Source organism: Ruditapes philippinarum, unplaced genomic scaffold, assembly GCF_026571515.1.
Source record: "Ruditapes philippinarum isolate M1 unplaced genomic scaffold, ASM2657151v2 ctg300_1_1_1_1, whole genome shotgun sequence".
Classification (NCBI taxonomy): domain Eukaryota; kingdom Metazoa; phylum Mollusca; class Bivalvia; order Venerida; family Veneridae; genus Ruditapes; species Ruditapes philippinarum.
This window is the reverse complement of record NW_026860085.1, coordinates 192,433-219,171: the sequence shown is the minus strand read 5'-3', so window position 1 is coordinate 219,171 and position 26,739 is coordinate 192,433. Positions and strand designations below refer to the sequence as shown.

The 26,739-nt window shown below is 31.5% G+C and overlaps 1 protein-coding gene across 4 annotated transcripts; it reads left to right on the top strand.

Annotated features, from left to right (window-relative positions):
• The first annotated feature begins 158 nt into the window (after positions 1 to 158).
• LOC132758808 (ubiquitin carboxyl-terminal hydrolase 25-like) lies at positions 159 to 25,470 on the top strand. 4 transcript variants are annotated; one of them, XM_060750509.1, is made up of 25 exons: positions 159 to 472; positions 1,011 to 1,181; positions 5,723 to 5,908; positions 6,260 to 6,341; positions 6,869 to 7,028; positions 7,378 to 7,543; positions 7,837 to 7,926; positions 9,322 to 9,483; positions 10,057 to 10,142; positions 10,615 to 10,709; positions 12,023 to 12,171; positions 13,301 to 13,428; positions 14,102 to 14,197; positions 14,607 to 14,759; positions 15,101 to 15,456; positions 15,683 to 15,753; positions 16,367 to 16,595; positions 16,971 to 17,150; positions 17,601 to 17,785; positions 18,809 to 18,993; positions 19,443 to 19,524; positions 20,621 to 20,700; positions 21,220 to 21,346; positions 23,765 to 23,951; positions 24,350 to 25,470. In XM_060750509.1, the coding sequence occupies exons 2-25, from the start codon at positions 1,140 to 1,142 to the stop codon at positions 24,532 to 24,534; spliced, it is 3,462 nt and encodes a 1,153-aa protein (XP_060606492.1). In that variant the 5' UTR covers positions 159 to 472; positions 1,011 to 1,139; the 3' UTR covers positions 24,535 to 25,470. The 4 variants fall into 4 exon arrangements, with proteins under 4 accessions (XP_060606492.1, XP_060606490.1, XP_060606494.1 ...); XM_060750507.1 differs by having other exon boundaries at positions 16,965 to 17,150; positions 24,350 to 25,469; XM_060750511.1 differs by having other exon boundaries at positions 1,011 to 1,195; positions 16,965 to 17,150; positions 24,350 to 25,468.
• The last annotated feature ends 1,269 nt before the right edge of the window (positions 25,471 to 26,739 follow it).

Here is a 26,739-nt window from a genome sequence, read left to right as displayed (position 1 = left end):
AGGATACACATTGAATTTTTTATACCAATAATTAGTAATGTGTGATAAATTTCCCAAACAGTTTGATTTTTACCGCAAATAAAACGAAATTCTAATAATTGAATATACCCTCTAATAATTTTGTCCAATCACATGTGTCGTAACAAAATGTATTGGGAAACCCCATGGAGGTTGTAAACATGGATGCTTGAACTTCCAAAAAGCTACAAAAAGTTTCTTATGTTTTACTTTTTGTTCTGAAAGAACATCGCTTATTTTCCTGAAAACTTTATTTACGTCATACCTCTTGATTTTGTTGCGAAAACTGTCGTGTAATTTGTTTACGTCAAGTTGTAAATAAGTGGAAGTAAAATCTAGATTTAGTCAGAGCAGTTACAAAAAGAAAGCATCCGGCATCACAATCAGATGGGATTAAATTCGTCGTTAAACAAAGATGACCGTTGAGCAGCCAGCTCTGCAAAGATTTGGTCAAGTATGTTTTGCAGTTGTCTCAGTAAAGTTTTTTTTTTTTTTTTTTAATTAATTATCTAATATGAAAAAGGCAAAGCCTCAAAGCGAGCTCGATTTACTTTTACCGTGTCGTGAAATAGTATAAAATAATCGTTTATTTTTATTTTACATTTTAAATGTTTTACATTTTACCGTTTTAAAATTGTCATTCGGTATTTTATACACTGCTTCCGTTTATTCTGGTTCCCCCTTTTTATTATGATTCCTTTATAAGTGCGCAGGACACCAGTCTACGCTTCCGTTTTCAACCAGAGTACATCGGATTTTATCTTTATCTTGTAATTCGAAAAGTTGCGATGTGTCCAATTCGGTACTTCGGACGTAACTTTTCAAAACCATCACTATGTATGAGGTACTCGCGGGTCATTGCTTCGAGCTCGCTATAATTTCTAGCAAATTCTAAACAGGCAAAGCAGATAAACAAACTGAGTTTTAAAGTTTATAATGCATGTGAATGTAGCAATTGCGTAAATGACAATGAATATAATCTCTTTATATAGTAACCAATATATCCAGACAGAATACCTGGTGCCTCATAAGACTGTAAGATACTTGATGTAAAAGATACTCAAAAACTTCATCCTGAGCTTGGAAAATTATAACAGGACAAACAACTACTTTCTAGATGAATGGTCTTTGGTGTCCATTTGACAGTTGATCATTTGATTATGGTAGTGTTTAAAACGTAATATTGCTGTTTTTATAAATAACTAAATTTTCATAAAATTGTGTTAACTTAAGGCCAATTAGGTACTGACTATAGTACTCTGTACTGTTAAAATCTTACTATATGCAAGTTGGCTTATATTTTTCTAATTTATACCATAAAAAAAGGACAAAAAATATTTCTCAGAATGTTCATTGACAGTACTCAAGATAATTTTTCATACAATTAGTATTCAACTTCTGGATTTTTTCAGCAATAAGTTTTTTTTACTAGCAATTTCAGATTCAATTTTTTTTTTAAATTTTCAATTAGGTTTTTTTTGTTGTAGGGTCATAAAAATCAATTTTACAAAAGTTCATTGGGTACTGCATGTATATTATAAAGTATCATATTAGCACAGAGGCTCAGTTTTACATGACTAGAGTAACATTGTCCACTACATTTTGTGCTGTTGTTTTTTCACCAGAAACCATGGCGTTTGCTTTTATCTCCCTAACTACCAAGCACAATTTCCTCATTCATTTTTTTTGTTATTTTTACAAAATTTAGCTTATAAGAAAATATGCTGTCAGTTTGTTTTTTGGCATGTCCTCACTTTATTTCAGACACCATTAACACATTTTTTACAAAGGGGAGGTCACTCTAGCACATTTAAAACTGTGCATACAGTTTCCCTGAGCAGTGTCAAGTTGCCTGCTGCACAGTAAATGGGCCAATTTTTCAAAAATACATGTAATGCAGGCTTTTTCAAAAAATATATTGCATTTTCTATTATTTTTTTGTGCATTTACAAAAGACTTACAATAAAGCAAATGTGCCCAAAATTTTTTTGGGATAGCATTACCCAAAATAAAAATACAGACATTTTTATACCCTAAAATTGTCCAATTTTACATGTAATGTGTTAGCATCTGTTTTTTTGGTGTTTTTAGAATTAACACCACTATTATCTGTTTTAATTTATCACTTAAATCTTTTTATATGCACATAGAAAATTTAATAACCTTTCCAGTGATATATAATACTTGGTATACATCATCCAGGTTTTTATCGTTAAGATGATTTTAGTAAAATCAGACTTATGTAATGCATCAGTTTTTTCAAAATTCAGTTGTTAAGTAAACAAGTATACCTTTAAGCAATTACAAATAAAATAGTACTTTATTGTCTCAATCTAATGAAATATGAATTAAAAACATATGTTAAGTGTTTTCAATTCAAATTTTCAAACATTTTTACCATAGTAGGCATTATAGTGGGAAAAAAAATTTTGTGATGAAAAAACTGTAACATCCGTCCCCCTCTCATATAATATCCAATTATAAAACAATACTCATAAAAAACAATGTTTCTGGTGCTTAATGATAGCCTTACTATGAAAATGTTACAAAAATTGCCAATTTCTATGTTTATAAGAAGAAAAATACAATAATGTAAAAGTTGTCTGTAACATCCGTCCCCGTAACATCCGTCCCCCTATATAAGGTGCTTATTAAATCTCACATAAACTGTAACTGAAAAGGGAATTTTACACTAAAACACCAAAGTTACATTGAAAAATGAAGAAATGACAGAAATAAAGCACTGAAATGATGTATTTATGAAAAAAAAATTATTTGTGAACACTAAATTCCTTAATTTTGAAAAAAAATCAGTATTTTTTGCTCTGAAAACAAAATTATTTACTTTGAAATAAAATTTGTATGTTATTTTTTAACATCAAGTGGACCAATGAGTTTAATAAGATAATATTTAAGCTTATATGAATTTATAACAAATATAATCTTTTGTTATTCTGTGTTTACAAACTAAGGGTACAGAAGGGGACGGATGTTACAGAATTGAACTAAAAATTCTTTTTACAGTAATACAAAACTTATCTTGTTCTTATGATGCATGACAGAGAAGTAGTAAGCTTTGCAACTGTATAGGAATGTTTCACACAACAAATAAAATACTATTAAAAAAAACTAGAAGAAAGAAACACAAAATCCATAACAGGATATATAGAAAAAGGTGCAAACAATAGAGATGTTGAAAGTATCTTTGTGATTAAAATTGGTCAATTGTTAAAACATAAAGTCTTTAGCCTTAAATAGTTAACAAACCATGTATCCCAGCCCCTCATAAAACAGTGGGATATGGATCCTAACTCTATACACACAGAAGGGGCTGGCACTTTATTGGAAGTTAACGAGCTGTATATTGGGAGCCTTGTATATTGGGAAGCGTGATATATTACAAAACAGTAGGGGTGCCAATTAAGGGTGATATTTATTATGCTTAAAAACAGTGGGAGGGACTACCATATCTTATTCAAGAATGTCTGTCATTAAGTATTAAAGTTGAAGATCAATTAAGTCAAAGGATTTATTGAACTTCAAAAATTTATAGGCTAAATATGTAGTCAATGAAAAATAAATAAAGAAATATAATTCAACACCCTGATTAAAATTTTTAGATTTTTTTCCCCAAAAAAAACTCAAGCACATTTTCATACAATTTGACCCATTTAATTATTGTTAATAAAGTGAAAGAAACTTGTAAGTAAAGGATATGGTAAGGATTCCTGTAATGAAAAAGGTTGGGATAATTGTGAAAATTATTCTGTAAATAAACCCTTCGCAAATTATTTTGCACCTATTAATTTTATTGAATGACAAATTAGTTCATTAAGTTAAGCAGCTCATGTACACTGAAATATATACACAGAGAATTATTAAAAGTTAGAAATAATGAGATTATGATACTGAATCATAATGAAATCTTTGGATAATGCTGCTAACATTCCATATTAATTTACTTAAAATTTCATCAAATCGATAGAACTTAATTGCAACAATTTAAAATCTTATAATTTTTAATGAAAATTTTTAATTGTGTATAATTTATGTATTTAGTAATGAGAAATTCAAGCTTGCATATGTTTTAATCTGAAAACTTCTTATTTACTTCACACTGTATCATATCTTTTACAAATATAAATCTTATTATTTAACTAAAGTAATTTGTAAATAATTTCATGTATAGAAAGATACTGTTGGTATGACATTCTCTCTTTAACGTTAATGCATTATCTGGAAACAAAGATTCTTTATTTAATTAGCAATGTTTTTATTTTATTCCAAACATTTCAATGTTCATTCAAATGTAAGATAAATGGAAGAAAACTAAGTCAATGCAACTTTTCATTGTGAAACGCAAATAGTAAGAAACTACATAATTGTCGGGTATATTTCTACATTTTTCTCATAATTTGTTCAATTATTTTACATTTATTGTACTGTACAAAGATTATACTCTTATAAATTTCATTACTTTAAAATAAAACCAAAAAAAGTATGAACTATGAGCTTTAAACATCTATTGTAACATCCGTCCCCCCAAAAATGTAACATCCGTCCCCCTGATACAATTCATTTTTGGGTTATCTGACAAGAAATATACATAAGAAAGTCCTATAATTTCTACTGTTTTATAAGAAATGTGTTTGCATATTTGATTTAAGTATGATTTGGTGTACCTATCCTTGTTTTTTTCACTCTGTTTCTAACATGTTTGAAAATTTCATTTTGTGTGAAAAATACTGAAAATTTGAAAGCAAATATTTTTATATCTAAGATGAATTTTCTGGATTTTTTTTGTAACATTTATTAGAACACATAATATTTTAATAAAATAAAGAGAAATAATACAATTTTTATTATAAACTGTAAGATATTCAGACTTTAAGTATATCTTTGTAACATCCGTCCCCTACCCACACAGTCTGCAAGAGATGTAATATTTTGAAAAAGGTATCCAAAAAGTTATCCTTTCTTTCCAAAAATATTGTTATAGACACCCTAAGGTACTTAAAAAGAGCAAATATTGTCTTGTATGTTTAACTTTATTTTTTGACTTAGATGCTAACACAATTGGCCCATTTACTGTGCAGCAGGCAAAGTGCATTATCACTCTGACAAAACACACATGTACACAGCAATAAATAGTACAGTCGGAAAATTGCTTCTTTTCGTTTTAAGTGATTTTGTTATTGATTATGAAACAATTGGAAATCAATTCATTTTTTGGACAAAAGCATTTGGAATTAAATTTTTTTTGGTGAAAATCATTTTGTTTTTAACGATAAAATGATCCTTGTCTGGAGCTGTGAGTTCATCATGATAAAATACCACAGTGTGTAACAGAGTGTTTAAAATTGAAAAGATTATAAAGTGCTTAATCTTCAGGTGCTTGTCCTGTGATGTTATGTCAACTGACTTCCAAACACTTTATATTAACCTTTTTTTTTTGCTTCTTATGTAAATAAAGCTTTAATAGACTAGGTATTTTATGATATTTTAGTATAAGATCGAGAATCTTTCAGGATCATGTACAATTTAGTGCTTATTTTAAAAGCATGAAAAAATGCACAAAAAACCGAGTATAAACAATTTATATTGGCATGTTGTTGTTGATTTTTTTTATCCTATTTTAAAGTATGAGAAATAGTATTATTGTAAGAATTAATATCTAATGATCATGTATTCAATATTGTTTCAGACAAAATCTGTAGAAGATCACACTTATGCTACAGTAAAAGAGATAACCGGTATCACAGATAGAAAAAGGATTTGTCAAGCCATAGAGGCTTGCCGTAACAATGATGGTAAATATGAGGACACAGAAGTTGTCAACATGCTTATATCAGACACTGCTGTAAAAGCCGAGAACACCAATGAGAAAAAGGTAACAAAAATGTCCATGTCTTTGAAAATAATTCTCTAATCTTCTGATTCTCCTCTATGAAGGAAAAAAAACTTTGATTAAATTATCTCAACATTTGTTTAAATCTGTTTGTCAATATTAAATTTCAGTTGTCAATGATAATAAAACATAATGTATTGTTGTAAGAGCTATTTCTTTTTTGAATGGATATGATTTGCATGAGTGTTATTACATGCCCACAGATTTGTCTGAGAGATACTTAAAAACAATTTTTAAATTATTATTTATTTATTATGTAAACTTGTAATACCTGAGTAAGTTATTGTTTTTAGAGATTATTATTACCAGTGCATTTACCATTGCTAATTTTAGATGGCTATAACTTACCCTAAAGAAAAGGACTCTGTAGATGCAGTAGCAGGGCCTCAACAAAATCTGAACAAAAACTCAAAAGGTAGCAGTTTCCTTTTAGATAAAACTTAATTATAACATGTTTGCATGTACAATAAGATTGTTATAGTAATGAAACATTCACAGCAAGCCAGATAAAATATAATTTCATGCCAGGGAAAACATTATTTAAAGTACAAAGGGTTTATTTTTTAAGAGCTTAAGATATGTCTGCTCAAGTATTATAATGTGTACATTTTGACACACGCTGTTGTTTAAATGTTGTATGGACCAGGTGAGTATCTGGATTATTCAACCCTGTACATATACTGGTAACTCCTGTCATTTCATGAAGAAAGTTCCCTTGTGGCTGAAGACTTGCCTTAAAGGGTTGAGGCATTAGAAATGTTGTGAAAATATTTATATATATTAACATAATTGTTATTAAGCCTGTCAGTGAATAAAACCTGAACCAAAAGTCTATATTTCACTGAAATTCAAACAATATGATACAATTTATATTTCATTTGTATATCTAAGTTACTCATGGAATATCATTATGATGAATAAATTGTAACATTGTTTATATAGGAGTGATAGATCTGACAAATGTAAGTGATACGAACGAGACCGAGGATATACAGAAAGCTATAGCAGCCAGTCTCGCTGACAGCACAGGTCCGTATCAACAAGAAACTACCCCAGGTATTCTAGGTGGTCAGGTATCAAGAGAGGAGCAAGATATCAGCAGGTTGTTATTACATTTTACACTTTCTTAGAATTACTATTTATATTGTTCGGCAATATTGATCCATACAGACATTTAAGATCTCATCAAGTCTACATCATCTGTGATAAATTTTGATAATATTATTTATATACTTGAATTTAATTAAGATTGGATAATGGCAAACTGTGCCATTTTAGCCATTTGCTAAGACTTTATAAATTTGGATATTGAAATTATAATTTGGCAACAGAATTCCTTGCCTAGGTTATGCAGTTATGATAAAATTTCATATGAAATAAGAAAATATTACAAATTTGACTAAAAGAAACTGTGCTGTGGTGTTAAAACTCATTTTTAATTAAATTTTCAGAGTATTAGAGCAGAGCCTGATAGAGAGTAAGGCAGGTACTAAACGTAAACGAGGAGATTTGTGGTTTGTTGATCCGCTAAATCCACACGAGAGAAAACGAAATGATGACTGGCCTATCGGGCTGAAAAATGTCGGAAATACATGCTGGTTTAGTGCTGTGATACAGGTGCTCATATTTTAATATTAAAATGTTCAAAATACATGTTACTTTGTTACTATAGCTGAATCTGTATAGTTTTTTGTTATATTTCTTTTTCATTTTCTACATGAAAAAAATTGATTTGAATAATATAAAAAATACATTCAGGCAATATGTTATTACAGTTTACAAAGAAATGAACACCAATATTAATATTAGATATTCCTGTCAGAGACATTTCTCACAGTTAAGTTAAAATATTGTCTTGTATTTTAGTATTTGACTATAAAGTGTAAGTATTGTATTATAACTATTGACAGTCACTGTTCCTTTTGCGGAGATTTCGTCATCTAGTCCTTACTTATCAACCTAATAAAGAGGCTTCACAAACTGGAACAGGCAATATAGAGGTAATTATCTATCATCAGCACAAACTATATACTGTCAGTTATACAAGTTACTGATGGAAGAATATAGCTCGAATGAGTTAAATATTACACCCGGGGTGCGAGTCAAGGGTTATAATTATGTCATCAAGGCTATATTCTCCCATATATATCCCATCAGCAAATTGCATAACAACTTTATAGTAATGCTAATTCTTATTGACAGCAAGTTTGTCAATGAAAAATATAAAGTAGTGCTACTATGCTATAAAGCATAAAATACTATATGAATCTTACACCGGCTGCCGGTACAGACCGGAATATCTAGCTCGAGGGTGACTGTTTACGGCGGTAACGTGGCTCTGCCAAGTTACCGCTTAACAGTTACCTGAGAGCTAGATATTCCCGTCTGCACCGACAGCCAATGTTTGATTCTTTTTATTGCATATTACATATCAGTTATTTTCAGAACAGAAATTACGAAGACTGATATTTTCATTACGCACTTTTTTCTTATAGTAGCGTATGAACTTACAACTTCATGTGACGTCATCTTAAGAATGCAATTCATTCATACAAGGCGCGCAGCAATGACGTCATTTAAAACACACGACTTGTCTTACATCGGGGGTGTAAGACAGGGTTTTCTAGCACCGCTGACACGGTTGATAATCCTGTCTGATATGCAAGAAATGATTAACTTACCACTTGATAAAAGTCTGCACGCAAAATTTCATATCATTTTATTACTTTGTTATACCATTTTATTCATATTGTGCAAATATAAAAGCTTTTAAGTCATTTGGCTAGGAATTGCACTTAAAATTGGTTTTCTGTTAAATTCTAAGTATATCTCTTCCCTATAGTTTGCATTGTTTCCAAACATCTGTGTAAGAATTTCAAATCAAATGGTTTTAGGGTCTTTGGACTCCAGTGGAGCTTCTTAAAAACACTTTAATATGATCTTTAAAAGCAGCAAGCCTCAATTTTAATGCTAATTTTCATGAGAATTTTTAAAATGTAAAATATTGTTAGGTGAATTAAGAATATAATTTACATATTGTAAACGTCACTTACAGGCTACAAAAATTACCAAAAATAGATCAGAATATGGAAAAATAGCCCTTACTTTGTTAGTCATGCAGTAGAAATATGGTGATATATACTGCACAATCAGTCTTTAATTGCATACAATATGAAAATTATTTCTTGAATTTGTTATATTTATACTTTTCTTAAAATCTTTTTACATTTTTCTCAATTTTGATTTTTGTACATTTTTCTCAATTTTGATTTTCTTGAAATATTTTTGGGTGGTCTTGAGGCATGCAGCTTTAATGTCTGAATTGCTTTGTATAATAATGTGCTCTAGATTTTATACATCAACTTTGATTATGGTTGGTTTATATAAATATTCAGGTAAGAAGAAACCTGCGATTTATGCAAGAGTTACGTCACTTGTTTGCATTAATGGTGGGTTCTAAGAGGAAATATGTTGATCCATCTAAAGCTGTAGATATATTGAAGGAAGCTTTCTCGTCTACTGTAGTCAGCAATACCAGTGTAACAGACAGCCAACAGGTAGGTGTAGTGATTTTAAATTGTTTTATTTTACATTTCATAACAGAAAATTCTACCTGGCTAGACGATCTAACCAGGGTCCTCTGTATTTCAAATCCAATGTTCAATGTATTGAGTAAAGCTGGGGGAACTTAAAAGCATGATACAGTTATATCAATGAAGTTCACAAAATATAAATTATAAAGATTTTTATTTGCGACTTGTATGAAAAAATGTTTGTAACTGAAAAACCCAGGGAGTTGGGCATGTGCTTAGGACTGAAAGGAATGAACTTCTGTATACAATTCTGATAATACTCTGATTGAGACATGGCAATTCCTACATTTTTTGTCTACTATTCATGTAGGAAAACCTGTCTTACAATGTTAGATTTAATTTAATTGAGAGCTTTGAGCAAAAGAATTATCTTTCTTTATTTTATATTGAGTAACAGTTTCAAAAGTTCCTAGTTTCTACATTGTTAGTTGTGTTTTTATTACCTATCCTGTTGCCTGTAGTTTGATGGTAATAATTTTATGTGTTTTTGTGTTATGTTAAATCTTATCTTAAAGTTAATCTTATCTTATATTTCAGGATGTCAGTGAATTTCAACATAAATTATTAGACTGGTTAGAAGATGCATTCAAGTCTGCTTCCAGGCCATCTTCTCCTACTGAAAAGTATGTTAATATATTACACTAAACTACTTGGATATTCATTGATATTTATTCAGTTATTGACAGATTCCAGGTTTGTGCTAAGTAGGGCCTACCTTAATGATTATGTTACTTAATTGACTGTGTATCTGAATTTTATATTGTGTATTATTACATGACAATAGTATTTAACTTTTTTTGTATACATATAATACTGAAAAGGGGAGATCTTATTATGTGAATTGAAGAATGATGTCAGTCATCTTTGTTTGATAGATTCATCATTGATTAAGTAATTGTCATTTGAAATTTGTTTCACATTAATTCTTGTGTATGCAAACTATGTACATGTATGTACTGATGCAGGCTTAAGAATTTTCATTTATACATGTACTTGAATACTGTTTTCCTACATTTATATGAACCCTACTAACGGGCATATATGAAAGAGTGCACAAATAAACTTTTCGTACAAATTTCCGTGTATTGTTTACAGGACAGATAATACCTCGAGTGGTGAGAAAACATCGTGCAGTAACCCAATGGTAGATTTGTTTTATGGTCAATATAGAGCTGATGGTGTCAATGAAGGTAAATATTTTACCACTGATTTTTAGCTCGACTTTTCTATGAAAAGGGGAGCTATCCTACTCGCCCCGGCGTCGGCGTCGGCGTCACACCTTGGTTAAGTTTTTCGTACCACCCCACTTTATTTCAGAAGTATTACAAGTATGGCTTTGAAACTTACCATACTTGTTCACCATCATAACCTCCATCTACAGACAAGAGTACATAACTCTGTCAAGGTTTTTGACAGAATTATGGCCCTTTTTTGACTTAGAAAGTGTATTGAGCTTGGTTAAGTTTTTTGTACCACCTCACTTTAATTCAAAACCATTGGAGGTATTGCTTTGAAACTGACCATACTTGTTTACCATCACGACCTTCATCAACAGACAAGAGGACATAACTCTGTCAAGGTTTTTGACAGAATTATGCCCCTTTTTGACTTAGAAAATACATTGAATATGGGTAAAATCCACTTATTGCCTTAACCCTTTGAGATATTGCTTTGAAACTTTTAATGCTATTTCACATCATTACCCCCATCTGTACGCAAGAGAAGGTAACTCTGTCAAGGATTTGTTTTAAAAATTAAGGCCTTTTATCGACTTAGAATCTTGGTTAAGTTTAAGTTGCTGCAGTGTTCAAGGGTATCACACAATTCAGTAAAATAATTCTTCACTAAATATCTTAATGCTCATGGCCATTGTTCACTTTAAAAATACAGAGATTCTTGTATTGCCTTTTACTGCAAAAACTTTTTTTATTGGCAAGCAATAAAAAAGTCGAGCGCGCTGTCTTACGGACAGCTCTTGTTTTCTCTGTCCTTTAAAATTGGGTCCTGAACCTTTAAATTGTGAAAACTAGCAAAACACATTTCCTCATGTGATGCCAGGATTGGTAAATTCCAGGAAGTTGGTGGTGTTGGTAGTTTTCACTTTGGGTCACGCCAGTAAGCCACATTGAATTTACCAGAGCACAATTCAGGCATGGCATTTTTCCTTGGCAAGCTGGCTGTCAAGTAGTTTACCAGTACTAGTTGCCTTCACTTTTGCAAGAAACTGATAACTTCTGTACATGCCAGAGTGGAGGTACAGTGAGAATGATCATAGCAAGGATTTCATGATCAATCCCAACAAAAGTGACCTGTATCATCTGGGAATCGAACCTGGATCGCTTGATTCACAGTACAGCTAACTGGACGACGTTGTTACAGGAAGCTGGTTCCATGGTTATTTATAGAAGTTGTAAGAAGAATCGAGCTGTAATAAATATGTGTAAACATGTAACAGTCAACTCAATATGGATTATAACGTTGTTGGGTTTTTTTTGTCAAATAGGTAAAGGTTTCAGCAATGAAGAAACATTTGGTCAGTTCCCACTACAGGTGAATGGTTTCCGAGATATCCATGAAAGTTTGGAGGCAGCAACTGCTCATAGAGAAATAGAAACTGTAAATAGTGAAACTACACAAAAATCGGGACAAGAGGTAAAAATATCATTTCTACTTCTTTGATTATTGTCATAGGTATAGACATTAGAAAGTTTTTGCAAAGAAAAAGTTCTTAATACACTTGTTACTATATATAGTAACAAAATTGCCTATGATTTCAACTGATTATGAGTGTCACGTGACCTATTATGAGTTTGCGGCCCGGGGCCGAGAACTAGTTATCAGCCCGCAGAACATGTGCACGTGCACAAACTGAAACAATGACGTCATATTTTACGTCATCAAACAGTTAACTGTAAAAGTGAAAGTAGGTTGTCAGCACGAATCGCTTTATTTCTATTATGAGAGCTTAAGCGTATTTAGTACAAACACATTTTTGTTACTATTGAAATTTGAAGAAATAATACGACAAATTCATTCCGAAAAAAATGAAAATAAAACTTGCTTCTAGATTCTACTGCTTTGAACACACAAACAGTAAACGTCTCTGTACAGAACAGTAGAAGAGTAGACAAGAATTTCAACGAAAGAACTTCAAAGTATTTGTGTTTTTTTAAAACAAATGCTACTATTAGATCTACCAAGTGTATTAAAGACATTAATACACGGCAGAGTATGGCCGGAAGGTGATAATCGGCCCTGAAATGAATAATGCCCTCGGGCTGAAGCCCTCGGGGCCATTATTCATTTTGCGGGCCGATTATTACCTTCCGGCCCTACTCTGCCGTGTATTAATCTCTTATTATTTACACAAAACAGGCTTTATCTTTCAGATTTCAAATGTAAAAAGATTTTGAGAACACACTTTACTTGAGTGTTTACTATTTGGAATTAAAGATTCCTGTATCTATTACTTGAAGTATACTGTTTCTGATTTTGATTTAGCGTGTAAGCTTGAACATTCATACCTTTAATAATGACAAGAATGATAATAAATATTGTCAGAGTAAAAAATGTCATATACTCACTTTGCAATAATTATAGAACTCTAGGATTACAACAAAATATTTGTGATATACATTTTACACCACCATCATATGACAAAATCTAGAAATGTTAGATACTAGTTTTTCAATATTCTTGAGTTAATCTGAAGCAAATTATGCTGTTTTAATACATTTTGATTGATAATTGTAACATGTCATACAATATAATTATGTTACAGTTATGGTTTACAAGATTACCTCCTGTGTTGACATTTGAACTATCACGGTTCCAGTTTAATCAACAAATAGGTAGACCAGAGAAAATACACAACAAAATAGAATTCCCTCAAGTTATTTATATGGATAGGTAATTCATTTGTTTTTCAAGACATGGTTATTTTTGACAACATTTTCTTCATTAAACCTTTTTTCGCACATCAATTGTGGAATAAACCTACTTTACTTTGAATTTTGGCATGTATGATGTTGAATTTAAACAATTTCAGTATCAGAATGTTAGAATGATACAGTTGCAAGTATTGAGTGTTGTCAGGATATTGTGCATGCTTGAAGGCAAGAAGGATTGACAATTACTGTGCAAGTTTGCCTGATAACCAAGACAATATCTCTTTGAGAGAAAAGCTTATTGTCATCTGAAGCTGCCACCATATCCAGTCAACTTGTTTCAGAAACAATTTGTAGGAACAAAATCTACAGATTGTCACCTTAGTGCAGTAACTGGTTAACTCCTTATATAATTTAATAGGAGTTAATTCATTACAGCACTAATGTTACAAGATAGAGTGTTTACTACTCTGTTACTGAAATTACTGTCACCTTATATGTTTATTATACATATTGAAATGTAAGCATTATTTAATATTTATTGATGTGAGATGTATAATTGAACTTCTTTATGTATTGTTGTTGGTTGGATGTAAGCTACGTATACAATGTACATATGTATCGACATTGTATATATGTAGGCAATTCGTATATTGGGAGATAAGATATTAAACAGATGGTTATTATATTTTCAGATATTTAGATTGTAATAGAAATGAAACTCGGCATCGTAGAGAGCAAGCTAAAAAGTTGAAAGAAGAACTAGTGTTATTACAAGCTAAACTTGACAAGTATGATTTTATCTCTATTTCTGTAAAACTCTACATAATTGTTGACAATACATAAAAGGCAAACATTTTCAGGATTAAAATCCCTTGGAGGCAAAGATATGGACACAAGGTCAATGGATAGAATAATTTAGCAGAAAGTTACATATTTATGACAGATCTATATCCATATGGCCAATGTTGTCTTCTTAATTTTAACTTAAATAATAAGCTAGGAATTCCGATTTACTGACTGTTTTAGTCTCATAGTCTTTGATTGATTAATTTTATCTGGTGTAAATATTGTTTATAAAATTAAGTTTGAAAAAAAAAATTCTTTACCACACACAAGAGGATAAATGTAAGGTAGTATCAAAGTTGTTGGAGAAAATAAAGAAATTGAAATAATGATCTTACGTGTTCATGTTTTCAGATTTGTAAATTATGGGTCTGGGGTAAAAAGATTTCCGTTACAAGATGTACTTCTATATGCCCTAGAGTTTGCTAAATCTCGTCCAGACACTGTCCGTAAATCTGCCATTTTGTCTCAAGATGTTGATATGGAGTGTCCGTCACCTAATGTCAGGTAATACCTTCACAAATATGTATATATAGATATTTATATTATTCATTAATTTAATATTATATCAATTATGTATGTAAAATTATATCAATTGTGCATTACATCTGTTGACATTGTTTGAAAATTCTAAAAGATGATTTATAAAAAAGATAGCCCTGTTAGCCACAAGACAGGATGAGATTCCTACTATGATCAATGTTAAAGTACAGTTTATTTTTCTGTTAAATGAAAAGAATTATTTCTGAAGGAGTTATTTGTTGTTTGAGTATTTGTCTTTAGTCTTGACCAGAGATCCTCAATCTGTCTAAATTTTTAGTTACTCTTTCGTGTTATTCATGTTTCAGTATGAGTGTAGATTCTCCGATAAAATCTCCAGCTGATGTTGTCATGGCACCAGTCACCTCACCCTCACCCCTCCAGTCTCCCGAACCCTCCATGAAGTCGCCCTCCACCGCCTCCACTTCTCCTACCCTCCCTCAACCTATCCCAGATGTACCTATGACACCAGTTTCACAGGGAACCTCAGCTTCAAGTACACCTCCTGATATTGCCATGGGAAGTGACAGTGGGTCATCTCCAAATACAAAGTCTGAACACGGGCTTCGGTCTCCGCAGCCGAGACATGTAACTGAGACAGAACTTGTTGTACTTCAGAATTGTCTTCACAGATGGAGAACTGAAGTCGAGAGTGATGTTAGAGGTATAAAACCACTCAATAGACATATAGTTATGTGAAAACCTTTTCAATATTACGATTGTTATTATCATGATCAGTCTTTTGTCATGTGTTTGACCATTCTAGTCCTAGGGAACTGAAAGACTTTAATTAATTTCAGTTCTAATTGTTAATTTTAAAATTCTGTATGCAAATTTTGTAACATAGTAAATTTCAAATTACATATTTATTGTTTTTATTTTTATTACAGAATTACAAGAAAACATTAGTAGACTAGAAGATTCTATCAATAAGATGTACAGTGATGAGGCTATGACAAAGGTTTGGAATTATTATCTGTTATATAATGTTTCCAAACAATAGGTAAACTAAAGAAATAATATTTATCACATAAACTACAGCACAGTAGTGTTATAAAGCCATTTAATAAAAACAATTACACTAGTGTAATAATGCTTTGATGTGAAGTCATTTACTCGCCAGAGGCTCGCATAATATTTAAACAACTTGCTCAATAAATTTAGTATTAAACCTACATTTTTATCCTCTATAATGCAAATAGGTAAACTTAATACCTTAGTCTAAATAAAACCTGATTTGTTGTATAAACATGTACCTATTATGAATAATTACTTATTCAAATTATAAAGTGCACATTTTTAGCTCTACTATTTGAAGGATAGTGAGAGCTGTTGTACTTGTGTCAGCATTGCTTTCTCACTTTAAGTTTTTGCGTGCAAGTTGGTATCTCCAAAACTACTGAAGGGAATTGGTTGAAACTTCACACACTTATTCTCTATGATATTCTTACATGATGGGTATTGTCTCATAACTCAGAGTTACCTTCTACTGAGTTTTGAACCTTTTCTTACTGTCAAGCTCTGAGAAAAGTCGAGCGTGCTGTTTTATTGACAGGTCTTGTTTTTTATTACAGAATGCATATCACCTCCATGCTGTATTAGTACATGAAGGTCAAGCTGCGTCAGGTCACTACTGGGCGTATATCTATGACTCAGCTAGCGATCAGTGGCTGAAGTTTAATGACATCACAGTGAGTGAGGCATCATGGGAAGAGTTAGAGAAGGAGAGTGTCGGAGGATATCACAATGCCAGCGCGTACTGCCTCATGTATATTGATAAATCCAAGATTGCCGATGAGGAAGGTACTTCAATATACTACTTGTGTTAAAACTTTTCACAATGATGCTTCCTTTTTTTTTCCATATAGAGCAAAAAAGACAGATATTTTTACTATTTTTCTCCATGTAATAAGCAAATAAGAGTGACTTACAAGCATATCTGAATTATCTTTGTCATAAATATAATGTATCTGCCTTTCTAACATATTGTAGACTTATTGTCTCTTTACTATATATTTGTTCTATTTTTAGATAACCTGAAGCTAACCTGAAGCTAGGTTATTCTTTAACATAGGATTATTTGATATTTATGTTTTAACATTAAAGCAATAAAAGTTGAAATGATTTCTAAGAAGAATAAACAGAATGAGATGGTACAATCATGATTCTCAGTTTCAGGAAAGCCGGGCTCCAGTATGGCATCTGACCTTGAGAATTTACCTGATGACCTTAAGGAGCTGGTTGCTGGTGACAACAAGGTGTTTGCTGAGGAGATAGAGAAATGGGATAGAGACGTGGCTAGGAAAGCATCGGGTGCTGGAGATGCTGATGTTACTATTGTATCTGAACAAAAACCTGGTAAATCACAATGTCATTGCATTTTTCAGAATGGTAAAGCCATGAAATCTTACCAGTAATTTTATATGTTTCATTTTTAGCTTGTCTGTTTCAAAGAAAGTTGAGCTATAATGATCACTTCAGTGTTATTGTTGTTGTGGTAGTTATTATCATGCAAAAAATGTAATGTAGCCCATTTCTCAAACAATTGTTAAGGCACAGCTGTAAGACATGGGACAGTATCCTGAAAGCAACGCTTTAGAAGTTATGCCCCTTATAAGTTATAATATTGATAAAAGTTGGTTATTGATAATGTTTGCCCTTTACAGACAAGTGTCACAGAGTGGTTGCCCTTTACAGAATGAGATGAGCTGCTCTTGTTTTATGTATATTATAGATATGAAGACTATTATGTTATTTTTAATTACAATTTGTGATAGATATAAAGACTTGTATTATATTATATTACAGCATTGTTATCACCAGCTAGTTCTAGCAGTACTGTATCTACACAGACAGTTGTACAACAAACATTACGACCAAGCTATGCAAGTGTTCACGCCTACATCTCCGCACATGAGAGTTTGGCTGCATTACGGAAGGTTCTAGAGTCAAACATCTATGACACTAGTGGTCCTAGGGAAGCCATGCAAAGTGTAAGTTACACCTACTTATTCATAGAGCCAAACTTTCCATTATTTTAAGTGCAGTTGAACTTGTCATTAGTCATAATTTTAACATATATGAGATAATGAAAAAGTTTAGCATGTAACTTGATGATATTTTTTCGACACCATGCTTAATATTAATTGAAGCACTTTTTTTTACCCATTCTATATACTGTATAAAGGATATTTTCGATTGTCAAAAAGTTCACAAATTTTGCACATATTGTTCATGAATCCTATATACTTTTAAAAAATAAATCTGCTTACATAGCTCCAGTATGTTTCAATCGGTTGAATGGCTTTTACTGGTGATTTAAAGATACACGGGAAAACTCCTTTTGTGGCTGAGGGGCTGCCTTAAAGGGTTGAGGCATCAGAATTGCAGCCACTGTTCTCTATCTGCATAATCATTAAAGGCTACTAAATGGGTTTGAATTACTGGAGTCTATGCATTTCCTAGCTGAAGCAGGTGCAGTTGTTTTAAGTTTGTAACATTGGAGGTTAGCCAAAATCATCTTTCCTGTTTTGGCACCAATGACCTAAATTGTGTTGGTGCGCAGTGAAAACAAATGAAACATGTGAAACCTGAAATGTTTACTCACTGTTTCTCAATAACTGATAAGCAAGTATATTTATCAGTTTGTTGATTGTTGTTTTGAAAATCATACTAGATGTCTATTACGCAGCATAGCAAGCTAAGTTTACAGAGAATTATTACAATGTTTGGTATTTGTTTGGCATGGGTGGTGGCAATAATTTTAAGGAAACAATTTTAAGATTGAAACTTGTCAAATTGTCTCCAGTTCTGTCATTTTACTGAGAGACATAGGGACTGGAGTGGTAAAATTTTGTGATTTTTATGAACAAGTGGAAATCAAAAACCTTCCCTCATCACAAACTTTACCTCGTATATAGTAAATGAACATTATTTAGACTGAACAAAATTGTAAAAATTTCATCTTTGTCACCTTCACCTTACAATGAAGACATCTTTACCATTGTATTTGATAGGGTATTGAACTAGAGCACAAAAGAATAAAGAATGTGGTAGAAAACATAAGTCGAGAGTTCCCTACACGTGACCCACGACTTCAACATATTGTTACGTACATGATGCACTGTGAATGCTCCAATGAACTGATTCTTATAATGTTGCTGGAACAATTTGCAGAACTTATTCGAGAAGATAATGAAAAGTAAGTCTTTATATCAAATTTTTCTTCTGTTGAAATTTTCGTTCATAACACAGCATATGAGTGTTTTGTGTTAAATAATGTAAGATAAAGAAAATTTAATCATCAGCGCAGAATAATCAGTAACAGAAATAAGCCTTTAGATTTCAAACTTCTGGTTTTTTGTACAGTTTCTGCATCTTAAAGTGAAAAGAAGAAAAATGATTATTTAAAGTAAGTTTATTAAGCAAAAAAAATGAAGGTTCCAAATTCTGATGCGCTCATCCTTTGATAAACCATGAATATTTTTAACATTTTGGAAAATTGAAGCCATTTTTTCAGGTAAGTTAACTTTGAAATTTGTTGTAATTAGTTGATTTAATGAGCCAAACCATATTATCACAAATCAACTGGTGTTGACTTTACATGTAGATGGTAAAATGAACTATATACTTTATTTGATTATTTTGTAGGATTAAAAAGATGAAGGCTTCAGCTAATGAGTGGAGGAAAAAACTTTTGTCCGATTCTGAGAAAATAGAAAAACATTACCAGGTGAGGATATTTGAGATTTCATTATTGTACAGAAACTTAATTTCTTATTTTAAGGTTACTTGGAACAACATGTGAAAAATATTGATATATATAGGAGCATTGAAAAGCACAGATTTGAAGTAATGCATTTATGTTAAATATTATTGAACAGTTATAGTGCAAGTTCTGAAAGTTGTAGACTAATTTGACCAGAACAGAGTTGCAAATGCTTACTTCTATGGGCTGTATAAGCAAATTCTCAAAAATTCTGTAATTACTTAGGTGGACTGACTGCCAAGATACAACCAAAAATGTATTATAAAAGGTGCAAACAAACAATCTGCTTGACCATTAGTGCAAAGCCTGCTAAATTTTGATATTGATAAGAAATTGTTATAAATGAAAGCAGGATAAGGTCATGTTGGTAAAGATTAACCAAGAATCATAAAGACACAAATAATGAAGTTTAAAAACCACACAAGGGTGGTGAATTTACAAAAATTTGTAGACTCAATTTAATAGACAAAAGTAAATGCAACATCTTTTATACCCAAACCCTTAGCACTATGACTTAGGCAATATACTAAATTATATTATATTTTAATTTAAAAAAATTATATTTTAATTTAAAAAAAAAAAACAAGAGAATGTTTGATGATTTATTATATAAAGAGTTAAAGACAAGTTTGCATACTTGTTATTCTCTTACACCATTTCAGTAATAACATTCTTATCTTGAATGTACCGTATACACTTATAAATGAAATATTGATGAAATATTGATGAAAAAAAATGCATATTTTCATTTTCGTTATATTCTCTATAACAATGTATTTTACAGTACTGTAAAACATATTTTCTATATTTTCATGGATGTCTTTCACTTCTGAAACCAAAATACACAAATTTTAAGGGAAAGTCTTTCATAGTTATGTCAACAAAGAGAAAAATATATATAATAAACAGAAAATTCTACCACCACTCATGAAATATTTATTTTCATACCACCCAATGAAAATAAATCCTGTATTTATAGAAAAAATTTAAGTATCCTCTATATATCAGCATTTAAAAGATCATATTATAATAATAGTAATAATTGTGTTTTTATTTGTAGTTTTGGCATGAAACTTACCAGATATACAGAAAAACTGCAGCTTTGTTTATAAGAGGAGTGATGACATATTTTGATGAAAAGTACGTAAACACAAAATTCTAAATATGAATAAATAATATGAATAATAAAAAAGTTTAACAATAGAAAATGTTATTTTATATGATGACTTTCTATATATAATGGTGGGGAGCACCTCAGGTGATCCTCCCAGCATTATTTTTTTCAAGCACAAGTGGGCCCCCAAGTTGAACCATTGACTGTCTGTAAGCTAGCTGGATAACTTTACTATATGATAGATTCCAAAGAGTTGACATTGTGATTGAAACACACAGTGGTGAAGTGGAAACTTCATTTTGTCATGAGAAAAAATTTAGTGCTGGGTACAACATTATTCAAACCGGACTAGATTCTGTTTCATAAATTGTTATCATGGGTGTATCATCAACAAAACAACCTGTGTAGGTAATGGATTATGGAAATATCATGTTATTGTTAAAGATTGGTTAAGAAATATGTCATATTATTGTTTAAGAAATATGTCATATTATTGTTTAAACCGATTTTCATGAGTGTAATCATATTTGTTTATGTTATTTCAGATATGTCGCAGCATTAGCATACTTGATCCATGCTCATAGATTATCCGAAGAATTGAAGAAAAGACACAAAAATGCCTGCCTTCCTGAACCCAAAATTAGTGCTTTCTTTTTACGACAAACTTTATTGGTAATGTTTACCTTATTTTAAAGATATTTTATATATGGATAATGGTTTAATTTAGTTAACCTGTCCTCTGCCAAATTTATGTAACACATTTGCTTGTCATTAAATTTAAATTGAAACATTGTTATATTCAGGAATATCAACTAATTTTTAAATTGAATCCTGTCAATTTGTTAATATGTATTTGCCTAACCTGCCTCTATACAGGTTAAATAGACAGTGTGTAACAAATAATTCACAAGTTCTGGTGCAAATACCCATTTAAAGTTATCTTAACTTTGTGTTAGTCTAGATTATATCGTGGATGAATCAGAAATTGGACATATCTAGCATTAAGACCACATTTTCTGTGCCATTCTTGCATTATAAAGGTCAGAAATGTATTGAGATGTTGCCATTTCTGACCAGTAATGAATGCTACATTAATGTATGTGTTCAACGGTAACTGTAGGTTAGATTTCTACCGTAACTGCAAGACCTTACAACAATATAGTCAATATGTTTAGTAGTATCCAGTACATAACACATGTGTATCAAGTACATAACACATGTGTATCAAGTACATAACACATGTGTATCAAGTACATAACACATGTGTATCAAGTACATAACACATGTGTATCAAGTTTATAACACTTGTGTATCCAGTATATAACACTGGTGTATCCAGTTTATAACACTGGTGTATCCAGTTTATAACACTTGTGTATCCAGTATATAACACTGGTGTATCCAGTTTATAACACTGGTGTATCCAGTATATAACACTTGTGTATCCAGTATATAACACTGGTGTATCCAGTTTATAACACTTGTGTATCCAGTATATAACACTTGTGTATCCAGTATATAACACTGGTGTATCCAGTTTATAACACTGATGTATCCAGTTTATAACACTTGTGTATCCAGTATATAACACTGGTGTATCCAGTTTATAACACTGGTGTATCCAGTTTATAACACTTGTGTATCCAGTATATAACACTGGTGTATCCAGTATATAACACTTGTGTATCCAGTATATAACACTTGTGTATCCAGTATATAACACTGGTGTATCCAGTTTATAACACTTGTGTATCCAGTATACTGTATTCCTAGAAAAGATTTCGCGCATTTTAAGTTAGCGGTTTTCGCGGTAGGCATGATTCCGCGAATCTTTATAGCCGCGAATATGTCACTTATAACAAATCCGCGAACATTTCTAGCTTCAACCAAATATATCATAAAAAGTGCAGAATATTTATTATAATCTACTTACAGAAAACAACATATACACACAGGTGTTACAGAAATTTGTAAAAAAATATTTATGTATGTTATTGATACTAGTTTGCACGCTGAAAAAGAAAAAAATCAATTATTAGTAATTAACATGCTTATTGACGTTATTTGCTAGTCACGGCGTTGACAAACGCATTTACAGTTTGCGAACATTGAATGACTTGGATTTTATTTGCTTGGAGTAGGTGTAATCCTTTGTTAAAAGTACAATAGCGATCAAGTGCTACATTGATAAACAGTTGTTATAATGAAAGCTATGTACAGTCCGATAATGTGTAAAAATGTGTAAAAAAATACGTATCGACATTTTGAAGATAAAGTCAGTTATGATTCAAATGAGAATCAAAGCTAACGGGTCTGACTAAATCTTACTTAATAACATAATGAAAAAGGTATGGAAATATGAACTTGTTCACGGAACAACCGACCTTGTTCTACTAGTTAATAGATGAAAATGTATCGAGTAACGTTGCGCTTTAGGCGCGACTTGTCAAGAAAAAAAAATAAGTAAAAGCACCCAACAGGCAAGGTCATGCATAACAAACGTAGCCTCCAAAAACTGTAATTTAGGCCGTAGCGACTTAACATTCGCGGAATTCGCGGTTACTACATTTCCGCGAAAGTTTGTCTCCGCGAAAATGCCGACGTTGTGAAAAACGCGAAATATTGTATCCGCGAACATTTCTAGGAATACAGTATAACACTTGTGTATCCAGTATATAACACTGGTGTATCCAGTATATAACACTGGTGTATCCAGTTTATAACACTGGTGTATCCAGTTTATAACACTTGTGTATCCAGTATATAACACTTGTGTATCCAGTATATAACACTGGTGTATCCAGTATATAACACTGGTGTATCCAGTTTATAACACTTGTGTATCCAGTACTTAACACTTGTGTATCCAGTATATAACACTTGTGTATCTGGTATGTGACACTTGTGTAAGATTTAATATAGCAAGTGTTTTAGTCAATCATGTACAAAGTGATTGTTTATTTATGAATGTTTCTCAGACATATATTTTTGTGTCATATGGATAGTGAAACAAAAGTTGTTGTTTTTTTTTATCAAATGAACCTTTCATTGTAATTTTCTAGTAATAATATCATATATTGTATATTCCAGCAAATAAATGACTGTATAACACAGCAATTTGAAGATGCCAGTGATGTAACAGCCCTGCTAGACTCTATGAAGTCACATGTGTTACCATGCCTACAAACTGTCATTAACTCTGGTAGTCAGGAGGATATTACAGCTGTTGAGGAAATCAGAGAAAAATGGTGCTCGTTTCTTGGACAAGAAATGGAAGGTCTGTAGTTTGTTATTACCTGATATGATATCTTTTTTTGTATTCCTCAGGTACTAAAGCCAAAATAAAAGAAAGTTCTGTTTAGTTTAGGGCGTTCCTGCCTACCTTCTTGAAATTGCAAGTTCTAGACTTTGTTGCCTTTCTGCATATGAAAGAAAGGCAGTCATGAGCGGGAAATTATACATAGAAAAATCACACCAAAAATTAGCATGTTGCAGCTGGGACTCAAGCCACGGGTCTCTAAATTGCCAATCCAGTATGCCAATCACTACTTATCAAGTGCACAGATAAATAATCATTTTGATAATTTAAAATAAAAATGTTAAGTAAGGAAAATTTGTAAAATAAAAAATGTTGTTTTGAAGAAATAATTGTATTTTTTATTTCTTTGTTTACAGCACAGAAGATAGAACAGCTACAGGACTTTTTATCAAAACTTTTTGAGCCACCTCTAGATTTACATATTCCCAAAATTCCCAGCTTGAAACATGAAAGCTTCCAAAATTTAGCTATAGATTTTGCTAAGGTGATGGAAAACGCACGAGATTATGGATATATTGAAAGAGCATTGAAAAATTCATGATGTTGATACATGAAGAAAAACGAACTGGAGAGATATCAAAATCTGAGTGTTAAATGTGTTGTTTGCTGTATGTTAGATCCCAGTGACACACTGATGTAATAACAGCAAAGTGAAATCCAGGTAAAAAATACAAAACTGGTTTTATCAAGAAATAAAACAATTACCATGGTAACATCTTTGTGGAACCATTCACAACAGGAGTAAGTAGAAAATACTAAAACATGGTAATGATACACATGCACACACAAACTTTAACTAACAAGGAATATCATTTATTTGCCATATTTAATATGATACTGAAGTGAAGTGAACAGTGTTCATACTAGAGTTTTTTGTCTTCATGTGTGTTCCATAAAGTGCTGGATGTGTGTTCCATACACTACTGGAGGACATGTGTGTTCCATAAAGTGCTGGATGACTGCATTTTAATTTTATGATTCAAGTATAATTAGTATTCTTAAAATATTATAACTAACATGTGATAAACGTTAATGTATAATCGATTAAACTGTTTCCAATTTGGTGATATAAGTGATTGAACAAAACTTAATACACATGTATCTTGTGATATGAAAGTACGTTGACCTCTTTTATATATATATAAAATGCGGGTTTACCCTCAGTGTCTTGTATAACTGTGATTATATATAAAAGTAAAAAACAAAGGACAGTCAATCTGTGACATTAAAACTCTTGACAGTAAAGCATTGGAAACAGAGGACTGTTCATACTAATGGAATATAACAATTTAGTAACCCAAGAAAGATTGTACTGACTCAATACAGCCCAAGAAAGATTGTATTGGCTTCACACTGACTAGTTTGTACTGGCTCAACACTGTCAAGAGAATAATACAAAATAATGTCCATATTGGTCTTCAATTTTTAAATAGATTTATGATTACAGATTTTGGGGGGGGGGGGGGTTGTAAATTTTCTTTCAGCAGCATTTTTCTTTCTTGTTTACTGGATTTGATCATCATGCTTGAAACTTACAATACACAACATTTTGTTCACTGCTATTAAATACACACAGTTATTATATAGCACAAATGTGTACAGTGTTATTTCAAAGTTGTTATGATAAAGTATATATCTATATCAGCAAGAACATCATGTCAAGTCAGATAGTGAAATATACTGTTGTGTTACAAACCTCTACTGTTCTATACAACAACTGTTTTCTTTTATCTGTACCTGTATATCAAGGGTTCCAAAACTGATAATTTTTCATTTCATTGTCTTCCTTGTTAGTCAATTGTTAATTATTATTTCCCCACATCTGATTAATCCATAAATAAAGGGGAGATAACTATTGAACATTTGTTGTGACAGGAGTTAATGGTAGTTTCCCTTGAATCTGACATTTTCCTGTAAGATGTTCACATTCTCAGTTAATACGTTTTAAATCTATAATGATAATCAATCTATTTCACTTCACTTAAGATGTGGATTATTTAGTCAAACAGTTATGCAGTATTAATTATTTTGTCCTATTTAAACCAGACTTTCTGCTCATAGGTCAGACTGATATCTGCACAGGTTGTCGTTACGTAGAAGATAGTATGTAGAAGATAGTAGGGTAATAGGGTAATATGCAGGAAAATCATAGTCATAAAGATATTATAATGTTATTGTCAGACTATCTTGGGTCAGAGGTTATAAAGAAATTTATTCAGGTATTTGATTGGTCAGAAACTGCTATAAAATGTTCACTGACCAATAGAAATTTGAAATCATGAGATTTGAGAGAGAACTCAGAAAGAAGAGTTTTATAACCTCCAGGCCAGATCTGGAATTTGTATTTGACTTAGTGGATTTTTACTTATTCGAGATCAGCTCTATTAGTAAAATACAAATACTAGGTAGAGATACTCTTGAACTTTATTTACCTCCTTGACTTTGAGCTACACATTCATCTATAACATAATGGCATTAGGTTAGCAATTCGGATCACATTTGTATAGAATTGAGATTTTTTTGTTCCGTAAGGACGTATATAATAAACATTGTTACAAATTGGTGCTGGACCTAGTATTATAATTCTCATTGATAAATAATTGCACAAATTTCTGTATACCAGCTGGAGTATTAAAGTCTTTGTTTGCAAACATAATGGTAATTTTTTTATGAAAATAAAAAATACAATTTCCCGGGATCAGAATCTGTTGACACCATAATTTGTTTTGTATTAAGAGACCATTTG

Bases quoted from the DNA above. Each gene is read 5' to 3' on its own strand.
- LOC132758808 (XM_060750507.1), top strand. From the start codon at position 1,140: ATGGTCTTTGGTGTCCATTTGACAGTTGATCATTTGATTATG. The intron at 19,525-20,620 runs GTGAGGATATTT...TTTTATTTGTAG, and splicing joins AAATAGAAAAACATTACCAG to TTTTGGCATGAAACTTACCA. The intron at 23,952-24,349 runs GTCTGTAGTTTG...CTTTGTTTACAG, and splicing joins TCTTGGACAAGAAATGGAAG to CACAGAAGATAGAACAGCTA.